Source organism: Sciurus carolinensis, chromosome 16 (assembly GCF_902686445.1).
Source record: "Sciurus carolinensis chromosome 16, mSciCar1.2, whole genome shotgun sequence".
Classification (NCBI taxonomy): Eukaryota; Metazoa; Chordata; class Mammalia; order Rodentia; family Sciuridae; genus Sciurus; species Sciurus carolinensis.
In genome coordinates, this window is record NC_062228.1 from 55,287,060 (window position 1) to 55,301,452 (window position 14,393).

The 14,393-nt window shown below is 39.3% G+C and overlaps 1 protein-coding gene across 9 annotated transcripts; it reads right to left on the bottom strand.

The window, feature by feature from the left end:
- Positions 1-894: 894 nt before the first annotated feature.
- On the bottom strand, positions 895-9,602 carry LOC124966031 (insulin growth factor-like family member 4). Of its 9 annotated transcripts, XR_007105310.1 has the most exons (6): positions 9,496-9,602; positions 9,074-9,121; positions 8,726-8,985; positions 6,053-6,223; positions 1,710-1,930; positions 895-1,629 (listed from the first exon to the last, which is right to left on the bottom strand). XR_007105310.1 is itself a non-coding variant. In XM_047527127.1 (4 exons), the coding sequence occupies exons 1-4, from the start codon at positions 9,512-9,514 to the stop codon at positions 6,179-6,181; spliced, it is 372 nt and encodes a 123-aa protein (XP_047383083.1). In that variant the 5' UTR covers positions 9,515-9,602; the 3' UTR covers positions 5,408-6,178. The 9 variants fall into 9 exon arrangements, 3 of the variants coding, with proteins under 3 accessions (XP_047383083.1, XP_047383086.1, XP_047383085.1); XR_007105311.1 differs by lacking the exon at positions 1,710-1,930 and having other exon boundaries at positions 899-1,629; XR_007105309.1 differs by lacking the exon at positions 895-1,629 and having other exon boundaries at positions 1,637-1,930.
- Positions 9,603-14,393: the final 4,791 nt, after the last annotated feature.

A 14,393-nucleotide genomic window follows, 5' to 3' on the forward strand; every position in this document is an offset into this window, starting at 1 on the left:
AAGTTTAATTTTGCTTGATATAGAATTCTTGGTTGGCATTCCTTTTCTTTCAGAGCTTGTATATGTTATTCTAGGACCTCCTAGCTTTGAGGGTCTGGGTTGAGAACTCAACTGAGACCTGATTTGGCTCCCCCTGTACATAATCTGATGTTTTTCTCTTGCAACTTTTAAAATTCTATCCTTATTCTGTATGTTAGTCATTCTCATTATAATGTGTGTTGGTGGGGATCTGTTGTAATTTTGTGCATTTTTGGGTCCTGTAAGCTTCTTGTATTTGATCTTCCATTTTATTCTTTAGTTTTGGGAAATTATCTGATATTATTTCATTGAATAGATTGTATGCACATTTGGTTTGTATCTCTGTGCCTTCTTCTACCCTGATTAATCTTAAATTTGGTCTTTTCAGGTTATCCCATAGTTCTTGAAAATTCTTTTCATGGTTTCTTAACATCTTTTCTCTGTGATCAAATATATTTTCAAGATTATATATTTTAACTCCATTGCCTGAGGTTCTGTCTTCCAAGTGGTCTAGTCTGCTGGTTATGCTTTCTTTTGAATTTTAAATTTGCTTTATTGCTTCCTTCATCTTGAGAATTTCTGCACCCCTAAGAATCTCTGCCACTTTATTGAAGTGATCTTTCACTGCCTGTATTATCTCTCTGATTTCATTCCTTACACCATTCTTTAATTTGCATGTCAGTTTATGTACATTCTAAACTCCTTCTCGGGAATTTTTTCCACTGTGGTGTTGATGGATTCTGTTATTGGAGTCTCTTGGTTTAGGATGATGTTTTCTTGCTTTTTCAAGTCATTTATGTGTCTACCTATCTAGCAGTATGGCTCTGAGGCAGGAGAGTTTCTACCCTGTGGAATTATAGTGTCCTTGAACGTTTCCAATACCTTGCTGTTTAGGGGGAGTCAAATAATAACAACCAATGCAAACAATGTACAGTATTAAACCAAATAGTTACTTCTATGATGTCTAAAATGTTAATTATCACAGTAAACAGAAATGATATGATCAGTTATTGCCTAGAATAAAAACATCAAGTTTGCAAAATGGTTTACAATTTCAAATGATGGCCAGAGGGAGAGCAGAAGTGATACAGGATTTGATGATTATGAGTGAGGAGAGAAGATGAAGTAAAAAATTAAAGGAAGAGTGAAGGAGAGAACAATAGAGATTGGCTGTTACCAGAAGAAAAGAGAATAAAGAGATAAAGGTAGGAGAAAAATAAACATGATTTTAAAATTTTAAAAATAAAAATAAGGCAAAACAAAATAAAAATATTCTAATCACACATCCTAGTTCACAAAAACTAATCAGTGAAAAATCAGTCAAAACTAATCAGTCAAAATTCTAGAAATGAGAACAAACCCACAAACATAAAAATGTATAAATGTACACGTACCACTAAGTTCACGGGTAAACAGAGAAAAAGTAAGCAAACAAACAAACAAAAAATAAAAGCAAAAGAAGTTCTTGATGAAAAGTTAAAGAATTCTTGCCATTGGAGTAAAAAATGTTCCCAGCTTCTCCTCTCAGCAGTATTAGGTGGGGTCTTCTGGGGTGTGATGCTCCACCCTCTGGATCGTGGAGTGAGAGAGGTCATCCCATAGGTGGAATTCCTGGAGGCACAGTTTAGGCTTAGGTGAATCCAGGCTCTTTCCTGAATGCTAATTGGTCTGGAGATTTTAAATCAGCTCACCTCCAGTGCCCACTACTTGCTGGTCCATGCTGGAGGACTTCACCCCAGAGAATCTCCCCTGGGTTCCACTCATTTGGTGGGGGAGCCAATTCTTAGTCCTCTACATCATCTTTGGACCCCATGTTTCCTGGTCTTGGGTTCAGTCTCCACACAATCTCTTCTGTCCCTGCCCTTCTGAGTTCCCAACCAGATGCATCTTTCTCAGCCAGTCCTGCAAGCAACTGGATTGGAAGGGAAGGGATAGAGCCAGGTGGGTTTCCCTGACCAGTTGTCCCCTCTATAAACCTCTCTCCATGTTTAATTTTCCCCTGGTGATTGAAGCATACTCTGTGTTGTGCAGTGTGTGTTTACTGAGTCTGTATTTCGAGCCAAATAGGTTTGTCAGGATTGACTATTCCTCAGCTGCCAGCTCCCATGACATGGCTGCAAAATGGTTCCTTCCTTTGTCCACAGCCCACCACCTGGAGAGATGGTGGCTTCTTTCCCTGCACGTGGATACTGTGCAGTGTTTCTTTCAGGTTTGGTGGGTAATGCCCTTGATCTCTAAATGCTCCATACCCAGATATGCTTTGGGTCTCCCAGAAATGTGAGTTCCTTTAATTCCCTTTTCCCTCCACTTTGCTCATGGAGGAACTTCTCTGACTGGAACTTCTGGCCTGGCTGAGGCATTGGCTGTGTTGCTGGGGATTTTTTTCCTTATTTTCCTATATCCAACCTCCTAAGTCCCTGATTTGCTTTGAGTGTCCAGTTTTGAATTCCAATAAAGTACCCCTCTCCCCACTTTTTGTGTTCATCCACCTTTCAGAGAAGCTACTTGTCTGCTTTCTTGGTTTCACACCACAAAGCAGCCAGGAAAATGACCTCCTCTATTCTGCCGTCTTGAAAATCTAGCTAGAATATACATTCATTGCAATTTTTTGGATTAGAGAGGAAGTGGTAAAAAGTCAAAAACAATGTAGCATAAGAAAAACAGCAAGGAAGCATTATGATGAGCACAACATAGATTGACAGAGATACAGTGAGTTATCAATTTAGAAACTGGTTAAATGTCCTTATTAAAAAGATCACAATATCATAACATTTTTTGTTACTATAGCTCTGTAGTATAGTTTAAGGTCTGGTATTTTGATGCCTTCTTCTTCACAAAAACAGCATGGTATTGGCACCAAAATAGACATGTAGACCAATGGTACAGAATAGAAGACACAGAGAAACCCCCATAAATACAGTTATCTCATACTAGACAAAGGTTCCAAGAACATACATTGAAGAACAGATAGCCTCTCCAACAAATGGTGCAGGGAACACTGGAAATCCATATGCAACAAAATGAAATTAAACCTCTATCTCTCACCCTGTACAAAACTCAACTCAAAGTGGATCTAGGAATTAGACCAGAGACCTTTCACCAAAAAGCAGAAAAAGTAGGCCCAAATCTTTACCATGTCAGCTTAGGATCTGATTTCCTTAACAAGACTCCTAAAGTGCAACAAATAAAATAAAATAAATCAATAAACAGGATGGATTCAAACTAAAAAAGTTTCTTCTCAGCAAAGGAAACAATCAATAATATTAAGAAAGAGCCTACAGAGTGGGAGAAATTCTTTACCAAATGCACCTCAGATAGAGCACTAATCTCCAGGATATATAAACAGCAGAAAAAACTTAACACCAAACAAACAAATAACCCAATTAATAAATGGGCTAAGGAATTGAGCAGACACTTCACAGAAGAAGATCAACAAATATATGAAAAAATGATCAACTTCTCTAGTCATTAGAGAAATGCAAATCAACACTACTCCAAGATATCATCTAACTCCAGTCAGAATGGCAATTATCAAGAATACAAGCAACAATAAATATTGATGAGAATGTGGGGAAAAGGTACACTCATACATTGCTGGTGGAAATAAAAATTAGTGCAACCACTCTGGCAAACAGAATGGAGATTCCTCAGAAAACTTGGAATGAAACTACCATGTGACCCAGACATCCCACTCCTTGGTTAACACAAAAAAGACTTAAAATCAGCATACTACAGTGATGCAGGAACATCAATATTTATAGTGGCTCAATTCACAATAGCTAAGCTATGGAACCAACCTAGATGTCCTTCAATAGATGAATGGATCAAGAAACTGTGGCATATATACACAATGGAGTAATACTCAGCCTTAAAGAAGAATAAAATTATGGCATTTGCAGGTAAATGGATGGAGTTGGAGAATATCATGCTAAGTGAAATAATCCAATCCCAAAAATTCAAAGGACAAATGTTTTCTCTGATATATGAATGCTGATCCATAATGGTGGGGGGAAGGGATGAATGGAGGAACTTTGGATTGGGCAGAGGAGAGTGAGGGGAGGGAAGGGAGCAGGGGAGTGGGAAAGATGGTGGAATGAGATTGATATTATTAACGAAGGTCCTCGTGTGATCCCAGGAATGGTATGGACTCTACATCATGTACAACCAGAGCGATGAATAGTTGTGCAGTTGTGTTCCATTAGTGTACAATGAGTCAAAATTAATTCTGGAGTCATGTATAACTAATTAGAACAAATTAAAATTTAAAAAATCCCAATGTAGCCCAGTGTGATGGCACATGTCTGTAATCCCAGTGACTCGGGAGGCTGATGCAAGAGTACCACAGGATTGAGGTCAGTCTCAACAATTTAGCAAGACCCTGTCTCAAAATAAAAAGAAAGAACTGGGGATGTGATTCAGTGGTTAAGTTCTCCTGGGATCAACCCCTGGCACTAAAAACAAAACAAAACAAAAACAACAAAAAACAAACTCAAATGGACATGCACATTTGTACTAAACGAAGGATAAATGTTTTTATGATAATGGAACTCATAAGTCCACAAAACTAAATAGCAACATTTTTATTAGGCAGAATTCAAGAATATAACAAAATATATATTTTGGGGACAGTTTCATAATGTACCCCAGGTTGTTCTTGAAATCCTGGGCTCCAGCAATCTTTATGTCCCATCCTCCAGGTAGCTGAGACTACAGGTGTGCAGCACTGTGCCTGACTCCAACAAAATATTTCATATTTACTAAATATACAATACAGGATTACCATTTAGGAAAATTTATGTGAAAAATAACATGATTGTCATGCAAAACAAATGTTCTGTATCTTGATGTGTTCGTTTTACTGATGTAAGCAATGCATATATTTAAAAGCACTATACCCTTAAAATTAGTGCATGTACTTAAAATTTATTGAGTAATCTTTCAATCAAAGAGAAAACACATAGAAAAAGAAAGAAATTTACAACAAAGTTGTAAGATTACAAAATACTCTCAGTATCCCCATAATAGTTACATAATTGAAAAAAATAATTCTAAAAATTTAATGTAAACATTTTTGGTGATTTTTCATTTTTGTATAAATTGAAAATTAAACTTTTTAAAAGTATACATTTTGATGACAAAATAAATTTGTAGAGATGGAAGATAGAAAAAACAATTCTTAGTCAGGCATGGTGGTACATGCATGTAATCCCAGCAGCTCAGGAGACTGAGGCAGGAGGATCATAAATTCAAAACTTAGCAAAACCCTATCTCAAAAACAAGCAATCAAAGAAACAAAAACAAAAACATAAAAGCAAAAAAAAAAACAGCTGGAGATGTGACTCAGTGCTTAAGTACCCCTTGGTTAAAAAAAAAGGAAAGAAATAATTGTAATTTTATAATTTTTATAAAAATTAATTTTAAAATTAATTTAATTTAAAATTATTTATAAGTTTTTAAATGAAATTTATAATATAAGATATAATATGAATAAAATATTTTTACGGGAGATAAATTGGTGGGGGGAAACCTTGTCACTGCCTGACAGAATGCCATTCCCAGCCCACCCCTTGTTCTCTGACAGCATCCATAAAGAGTGCTATGGTTTGAATGCAATTTGCCTTCCAAAGGTTCATGGGTTGAAAACTTGGTCCTCAGTGTAAGACTGTTAAGAGGTGGTGGGACCTTTAAAATGTGGGGCCTAGGAGAAGGTTAATAGGTTATTGGGGTATAGTTTTGGAAAGGGTTGATGTGGTTCTCATGGGACCCCAGAAGAGTTTTGATTTCCTGTCTAGGATGTGATCTATTCTGTCACATGCCCTTCTGTCATTGTGAAGCACCATGAGGCCTTCACCAGAGGCAAGCAGATGCTGGTGTCATGAACGTAAACCTCCAGAATTGTGAGTCACATAAACCTCCTTTCTTTATACATTAAAAGTCTCAGGAATGTTGCTATGATAACAGAAATATGGATGAAGACAAGGGGGATTTGGAGTAACTTCTTGCAGGTAGGTGAGTTGAAAGGTTTTCCACTGACCTTTGCTGATGTTTGGCAGGAGTAAAGCCATTATTGTCCAAAAATTGCATGTCTTGTTAGACTTCCTTTTCCTGGTCCTTTGGCTAGAGGGAGGACTTACAGACATGACTTGTTGGTGTTCTTCCATTACTCTTTCTGAGTTGTTGATATCTTCAGTTCTGGGTCTTGGATCTATGATGTAAAAGAAGGTCCAAGGAACTCACCAATATGGTGTCCTTTGGACCCAAGGACTCCAGTATGCCTTTTTTACTCCACCATTCACAGTCTCATCTGTGTTTTATAATAGTCAGGGCTTTTAGATTTACCTAGTGAGAAGAGCAGGAAAAATGGTCTACTCCACTGAAGCATAACTTTCCCTACTATGTTTTATTAGTAATAAAATAATTAAAAGGAAAAATCCTCAACATCTTAGTATCTTTAAAATTCTAAATCAATAAATAAAATTACACAGATATATATAGATTACTGTGTGATGTTTAAATACAGGAATAATTGTATAATGTCCAAATGAAGGTGATCCTGTTATCTCTTTCTCCTGAATTTTTTTATCTAAGCGCCCCCCCTGCATTTTTCACTAGGCCTTGCAAATTATGTAGAAGGCCCTGAACTCTGCCTACCTTCTCCAAATGGTCCCTAGAATGTAAAACTCCCTAATCTTGGAAAGGAGAACTTTCCCTGGACCTAAGAGCTCAAGGTCCCCACTACATTAGAGTGAGAATCCTGGAAAGTTGTGCTCAGGTTGGAACCCCAGTTTCCCAGCATGGGTGTCAGGAGGGCTAGAACTCTGCCCATCCCAGCCTTCTGGAACCCCCAACCCTATCAGGCTGCAGCATGCTATGCCATTGGCTTGTTAGGGAGAAATTTGCTGCTCTCCCTAAGTATTAGATGAGTTGAGGCTTCCTTGAGGATTGGGTGATTGACTTGACAGGTGTTAGATGGACTCTGCTATGATTTGGGTTCAATTTGTCCCCCTAAAAGTTCATGCCCTGTTGGCTTGATCTCCCATGTAAAAGTACTGAGGATGGTAGAACGTTTAAGAGGTGGAGTCTGCCTGGAGGTGATTAGGCCATGGGGAAAGCATCCTGGGAAGGTATCAATGCCTGTCTTGCAGGAGCAGCTTAGGTATCATGGGACTGGGTTGGCTACCTGAACCAAGTTCATCTCTGTGGTCTTGCTCTCTTGCTCCCTCTCTCACCATGTGACTTCTCTCTTCTGCACACACCACTAACCATTATAGTACCTGCTCCATCTGTGATGTCATCCACCATGGTGAGCCAGAAGACCTCACCTAAGGCTGAGCAGATAGGGCTGCCTGATCTTGGACTTTGGACCTCCAAAACTGTGAGCTAAAATACTCTTTTCTTTATAATATACCCTGTCTCAGGCATTTTGTAGTATCAGCACGAAATAGACTAAGACAGGCTGCAAAGACCAGCAAATAGGAAGGCTCCAGGGAACTTCTCCTTTTAAGGTAGATATGGGATTGATTTTCTGGGGGACCCTGAATTGAAGAGATAGGTAAATCACTAAACCCCTCTCTCAATCAAAACTTCCTATATGAACCCAATATTTACTTATTTAATAGTGAGAATTTGATACTTTTATACAGCATTAGGAAAGTGGAAATTCCCAAAATAAAAATAAAATAATTTAATTTCAGTAAATTAAATTTTGTTACTGGAATTTTGCAGCTTAATAAAACATCTATAATTAAGCCAATACCATTTCAAAAAACACATGCTTTCTGTTTTCAGTGCTATCGGGCTGGGCCCAGTGTTGCACACCTGTAATCCTAGTGGCTTGGGAGCCTGAGGCAGGAGGATCATGAGTTCAAAGTCAGCCTCAGCAACATTGAGGCACTAAACATCTGAGACCCTGTCTCTAAATAAAATGCAAAAATAGGGTTGGAAACATGCCTAGTGGTTGAGTGCCCCTGAGTTCAATCCCCAATATTGGCCCTTCAAAAAAGAAGCAATATTGTTGTCTTATTCTGTTTTCTGTTGCTATAATAAAATGCTGTAGATTGGGTAATTTATAAGGAAAGAAGTTTATTGTAGCTCATGGTTCTGGAGTCTGGAAAATTCAAGATCACACAGCAACATCTGGTGAGGGTCACATGCTACCTCAACTCCCTGTGGAAGGTGGAAGGGCAATGGGTGCATTGAGAGTAGAAAGAGCATTAGGAGCAGCCTTGCTTTGTAACAACCCACTTTCAAGGTAACAAATTTGGTCAGAACGAAAACTCACCCCCACAAGACAGCACTAAGACATTCATGACAGCTCCTCACACTGACCTCAATACTCCCACCTACTCCCAACCTCCCCGTCTCTAGGAGTCACTTCAGCATTGAAGAATTAAGATTCCACCACATGAACTTGGAGGACTCACTCAGACCACAGCAATAATTAAAAACCTCAGCATGGCTGATTACTAGAAATCAGATTCTTCTCCCAGGGTGGTCTAGATGAAGTCAGATCTGGCCAAGGGCTGGTTTGGTGTGTTCCTGAAGAAAGAGGAGGGGAGACAGCAGAGGGGCAGGGGGGAGGGGCAAGAGACAGAGGGAATTGAAGGAGAGTCACTCAGAGAAGGGAGGTGGAGCCTCAGAACAGGCTGCAACCAAGCTCTGTCCCCTGCTTCCCCTCCCCCAGCCTGGGCTGGAATCACAGGCTTACCTGGGCACAAATCCTGGAGATGGGGGAGGACCTGCAGTCGGGCTTCATGCCTGGGACCTTGAATGTCACCACTGCCTGATTCTGAGAGCCCGGGGACTCCAGGCAGCAGTGCTGGAAGCAGGGATAGAAGATGCAGTTGGGGACACACAGCCGGGTTGCATTCAGGGGCAGGATGGTGTCATTGTCACAGCACTGCTCCAAGGGGTCGTAGGTCTGGTTCCCACACCTGGGCGCTGGCTGGCACAGCCATGGGCCAGTGTCTGCAAGAGTCAGAGCTGGGTGGGCTCCAAGGGCCGGTGTAGGGCACACCCACCCCCATTGGCATCTCCTCACCACACCCGTCCTCACCTGTGACGCCTGAGCCCGAGCCCAGGAGTTCAGCAAGGAAGACAGCAGCTGAGAAGAAGGGGAGTGAGAATGAGAACGAGAGTGCTGGGAAGGGGCAGTCTGAGCACCATGCTGGGGATGGGATGCTGTCTCTGAGCTTTGACTGCTCTTCACACTCAGAGTGGACTTTGAGATGGACTGTGGGGTCAGGTCCTGGGGTCTGTGCTGGCAGGTGAGGAAATGCAGGGAGGGCTCTGGGAAGAGTGAAGCATCTGACATTTGCAGGTGAGCAGAGAGGATGCAGGGCAGTCAGGGAAGATGGCAGGGTGATCACCAGGTGGGAAGCTGAGAACTGAATACAGAAGAGAGAACTGAGTTCGAGGTTCAGAGGTACAAAGGGTGAGATAAGGCTTAGGCTCAACTTGAGGCTGGAGTCTCCTTACCAAAAATTCTGAACAGCATGGTTCTGGTTAGGCTGCAGAGCAGAGGGAGGCAGAGAAGTAGAACAGCTATCTGGAACCTTGGACTGTGGCTAATATCAGGGTATGGACACACCTGGGGAGGAATCTAAAGAAGGGCCCTCCCACATTATATTACAACAGAGGAAGTGTTGTTGCTAGGGAGGGTTGGGCACAAAGGATTTGCATGTAGGAAAAACCCACATATGAAACTACGTATCAGTTTTCAAATTGGCTACCACATGCTACCCTGGGAACTTTTTCAAAATTGTGACTCTGGCAAGTGCCTTTCTCTTCAATGCTGCCAGGGGAAACCCAGTTTTGTGTGCAAACCACCCACCAACAACCGGCTGTTTCTAGGCTTCGAATACTGCTCACCCTGGAAGTTTCAAGGACTCCTTTCAACTGCAACTCAGTCCACTTCTCCATCTGAACTGTAGAGAATTCTTCAGGTATTTGGGAGGAATTATGAAGTTTTAGCATAGAGCAGAGAAAAAACAGAGGCTAGGGAGAGCAAAAAAAGGAAGAGAGCTCTGGGATAAGACTCACAGAGGGAAGGGCAGCACTTTCATTTGTTTACACAATTCTTTATCCTAAAATTGCCTCATCTGTTTCTTACTATTATTTTATTGCCATCACCACTATTATATATGTGACAAGTATTATGTGTGTAAGGAGCTAACACCTGGAGTGTTATGACAGTGTGCCTCTCCCCACCTTGTTTTCCAGGGATTTCCTCTAAGTCACAGAGAAAAGACTGGGAGGGTGGAGGAGGAGTCAGGCAAAAGCATTAGAGTCACAGAAGTGCTTTGTAGCATCAGGGAGACCCCTGGTCCCCCTCTCCTCCTTACACTGGATGTGCAGTACTTGAGTTATCTGCCGCACATACAGCCTTGCCCTCGTCTCCTTCTGCAGATGTGTCTGTGTGTCAGGCTCTCACCATGCCTTCTCCTGACCCCTGCACCCCAACAGGAGTGCCCCTTGCAAAGAACACCCTCATCCCACTGTCAACTGTTCATTTATACAAAACAATTCTGGGAAAACAGATTATTTCTGTCTTAGCTAATTAGTTTAAATCCATATTTATGACTGAGCTGGCAACCCAGAAGTTCATGATCACCTGAAAGAGAAATCCCCAGGTGAACAAAACTAACTGTGGAGGAAAATAATAAGGTTGATCAGCAGAATTAATCTCTATAACTGGAATGTCTGCATGGAAAGTCCCATAGAACCTCCTGTCAAGCAAGTATCAGAGCTTATAGATTCTCCTAATAAAAAACCAGCCCAGCCTCTGTAGAGTCAGAGTTTATTACTTGTGTAGACAGAGAAAGCAAGGTGATCCACAGGTGTTGTGACAGGTTGACAGATTTGACCCCATAGAAATGTTATAGGCCAGGTTATATGGGCAATGACTAAACAGATTTCCATTTTGCTTTGAGACACTATGTTATATAGGAAATGCTTCTCCCATGGGAACACCCCACTCTGTTCTAAGTATATCATTTACTGAGCATGACTTGTTTGGCAATACCAAATGATAAAGTGGCAATTCTTGTATAATGAAAAATTGTTGTCTTTCTGATTCCTGTTCTCCTAAACAATGTATTATGTTAACGGTGATGTCAACAATGATTGTTTACATGTTAGTAACCATTCTTTAATTTGTACCTAAGTGAGGTTATTTTGACCCACTTTCCCCTCTGCTAATGATTTCGGATCTCATGATGTTACTTTGTAATATTGAATCATTGCAACAAACACGTATGATTGATATACTGACTTAGGATATAAAAACCCCTGCAACCCTATTGTCGGGGTTGTTCTCCCAATAGCCATTATTGGGGCCTTGTGTGAGACAGTCAGCCAGCCACCTTAATAAAGACTCTCAAATTTGGACTTCTCAGTGGTGATTGGTCTATTCTTAAGTTGTGCCCCATAACAATTGGAGGCCCCAACGAGACCCATGATGCCTGGTGTATAGCCACCACTCACCACTGACCTGGAAACTCCTTCTGAGGAGTGAGGTCACACCATTGCTCCTAGGGGAAGGCCTCTGAGAGACATTCCTCAGTTCCAGGATGCATGGTCTGCACAGCCCTGTCCCAGTACTTAACTAAATTCTCTGAGAGTCACCTGTTTCTGTGCCCCCCACCCTGGGACCGATAACTCTGTTTCTGCTGGATCTGGGGACTCTGAGGAAGGCTGGACGCAGCATTACTTCCTGAGTCCAGGACTGTGGCAAGATGTTGCCCAGGCCCTCAGGTCAGGAATCAGGAGTGGCCACTTGTCAGTGTCTTTGGTGTCTTGCCTGTTCTGTGTTTGTTCATCATTTTCTGTTTTTTGTTGTCCTTGAGTGTGGACATGGGTCAGTCTCCCTCATGCTCATCATGTACTCCCTTCAGTACATATTGACCAATTTCCAGGAATTCCTGACAAGGGCCACTGATGATGGAACCCACTGTGACATCTTTTCTCTCTCTAAATTCTGTGAGAGAGAATGGTGAACTTTCAAGGTAAGATAGCTCCGTCAGGGGACCATCAGATTGTCTTTGGGCAGCCTGGAGATCCTGATCAAATATCTTATATTCAAATTTGGAAAATATAAAAAGGTTAAAATGCTTTTTAACCATGTTCACTAAAGCTTACATTGAAATGTAAATGACTGCCAACAGGAGCTCCCAAATATTGCAGTTGGTCCACCAAATGCCAGGATAAAATTCTGATGGCTGCTGTCCAAGAGACCAGAAAAACAGTTTAGAACAAGACCCCAACCTGAGGGGGCTCTCCCAGGAGACCAATGGAAGCAGCTCCCTTGCTGTCTCTTTGTGAAACTCCTTCATGGAGGGATGGGGCATGGCCTTTGTCTATATTCTCTTTTCTTTTCGTCTCTAATGAGCGGGATAACATCAGGATGGAGGTCAGAAAGACTTTTAAAATTCTAGTTTTTAAGTTCATCATTTTGATCTGATGGGTCTAGGTTAATTTTTTTTTTAAAGTTCAAATAGTTATATGGGACCAAAATGTAAACCTTCACCTGATTATTTTAAGGATATTATCTTGTCAAATTTATTCCAAAGTTTATTTTCCAGTTTTATAGTATTTTTTTCTTATTTTTTTATCTTTTACTTTTTTCAACCAAAAAGAATAATAATACTATGGCATTTGCAAATAAATGAATGGAATTGGAGAATATCATGCTAAGTGAAATAAGCCAAGCCCAAAAAACCAAAGGCTGAATGTTTTCCCTGGTAAGTGGAGAATGATAAATAATGGGAGTTGGAGAGTGGGGAGTGGGAGAAAAATGGGGGAACTTTGGATTATGTAGAAGGAAATGAGAGGGATGGGGATATGAAAAACGGTGAAATGAGACAGACATCATTACCCTATGTACATGTATGATTACACGAATAGTATGAATCTACATCGCATACAACCATAGAAATGAAATGATGTAGGTTAATTTTTTAATCAGACCTATTTTCAACTATAAAGTCTTTCTAATGCTCTGTTTCATTCAGAGGTCAATGTGCAAGAGTTAAGTCTCAATCTAATGGGTTTTTAAAAATAAGCTACAAGGTCTTTGTCTGTTTGCTTTATGTATATGTACTCCGGTGTATTGAAATGTCTACATATGTTTGATATTAAAATTGACATATGAGCTCATAAATTAAAATTTAAAAATTGGATCCAAATGTCTTTGATTCACATGATTTTACAAGGTTTTTAAATTGGGTAAACAAAAGTATGGCTTTCAAATTACTAGCACAGTTTTGTTTCTAGGTGGTCAAAAACTAATAAAATGTTAATTTTATAAAATGTCTAATACCTATTCTTTCTAGATTTTTCTTAAACAGGGAAGAAATTACTGATGTTGCCAAATACCCTTCTCTGATATCTTAGTTTTTGAAAAATAACTAAATTAGATTTGACATATATGGGAATTATCATGGAAGTGTTTGTTAGAGACATCTAATTAGCTTAAAGAGTTAAAAAACTGTTAAATATAACATCAAGTACTCTTAACTTCATAATTTCCATAGGGTAACATACAACATTATTGGTGTTTTCATAAATTAATAAATAAAAAAGTGGTTTATAATTACTTTTTGTCATCACTAAAACCAAGGTTACTAAATGTCTCAACTGGTATAATTCTACATAAAGTGTTCAAAATTTTCAACTTCAATTTAAATAGAGTTCTATAAATAACAAAGTATTTCATCTTATTAAAATGGAATAATTTACCTAAATTCAGAAATTTACAAGGGTTGTTTCAAAATATAAATTTTTAAAAAAGGGAATGAGCAGACTAAAAAATTGAAAGGTTCTAGATATAAAATATTGTTAGTAAAAGAAAATAATGTTTCTAGCTAAAAAAAAAAGCATGTGATAAAATAAAAGTGTAATACATCTACATAAACAAGAGGGTTTAATTAAGTAAATAAAAGTACAAATTAAGGTAAATTTTAAGAGGTTTGTGTGTATATATGAGTAAACAACAGTTAAAACTATTAAATAGTTTTTTCTAAGGCCAAATATTAATGTACTGATACAAACCAAAGTTCAGTTTGTATGCTGAAATAATAAATAATTCTTAAAATATTAATTTATGCTTAACATTATGTCTGTTAAATTTTATTCTCTAGAACAACTAGTCTTAAAAATTGGGGGCTTGTACAACTCTGGTTAAACAGCCACTTTTTAGAGTATTGTAGTACATTACAAATTTTCTTTAAAAGCTAAACTTGGTTAATATAAAAACATCAATGTAATTATGATTCTATTACTCCATACATTAAGTGGGTCATATCTTCCAGGTATACAAGTCTTTAAAATAAAAGTTTAAAAGAACACTTTATCAAGCTGGTGTTGTCCAAACTAAT

Coding starts and splice junctions, on each gene's coding strand:
- LOC124966031 (XM_047527127.1), bottom strand. Junction 8,986..9,073: donor CTCGGGCTCAGGCGTCACAG/GTGAGGACGGGT, acceptor TGACTCTTGCAG/ACACTGGCCCATGGCTGTGC. Junction 6,224..8,725: donor TCTCCAGGATTTGTGCCCAG/GTAAGCCTGTGA, acceptor TTTACATCATAG/ATCCAAGACCCAGAACTGAA.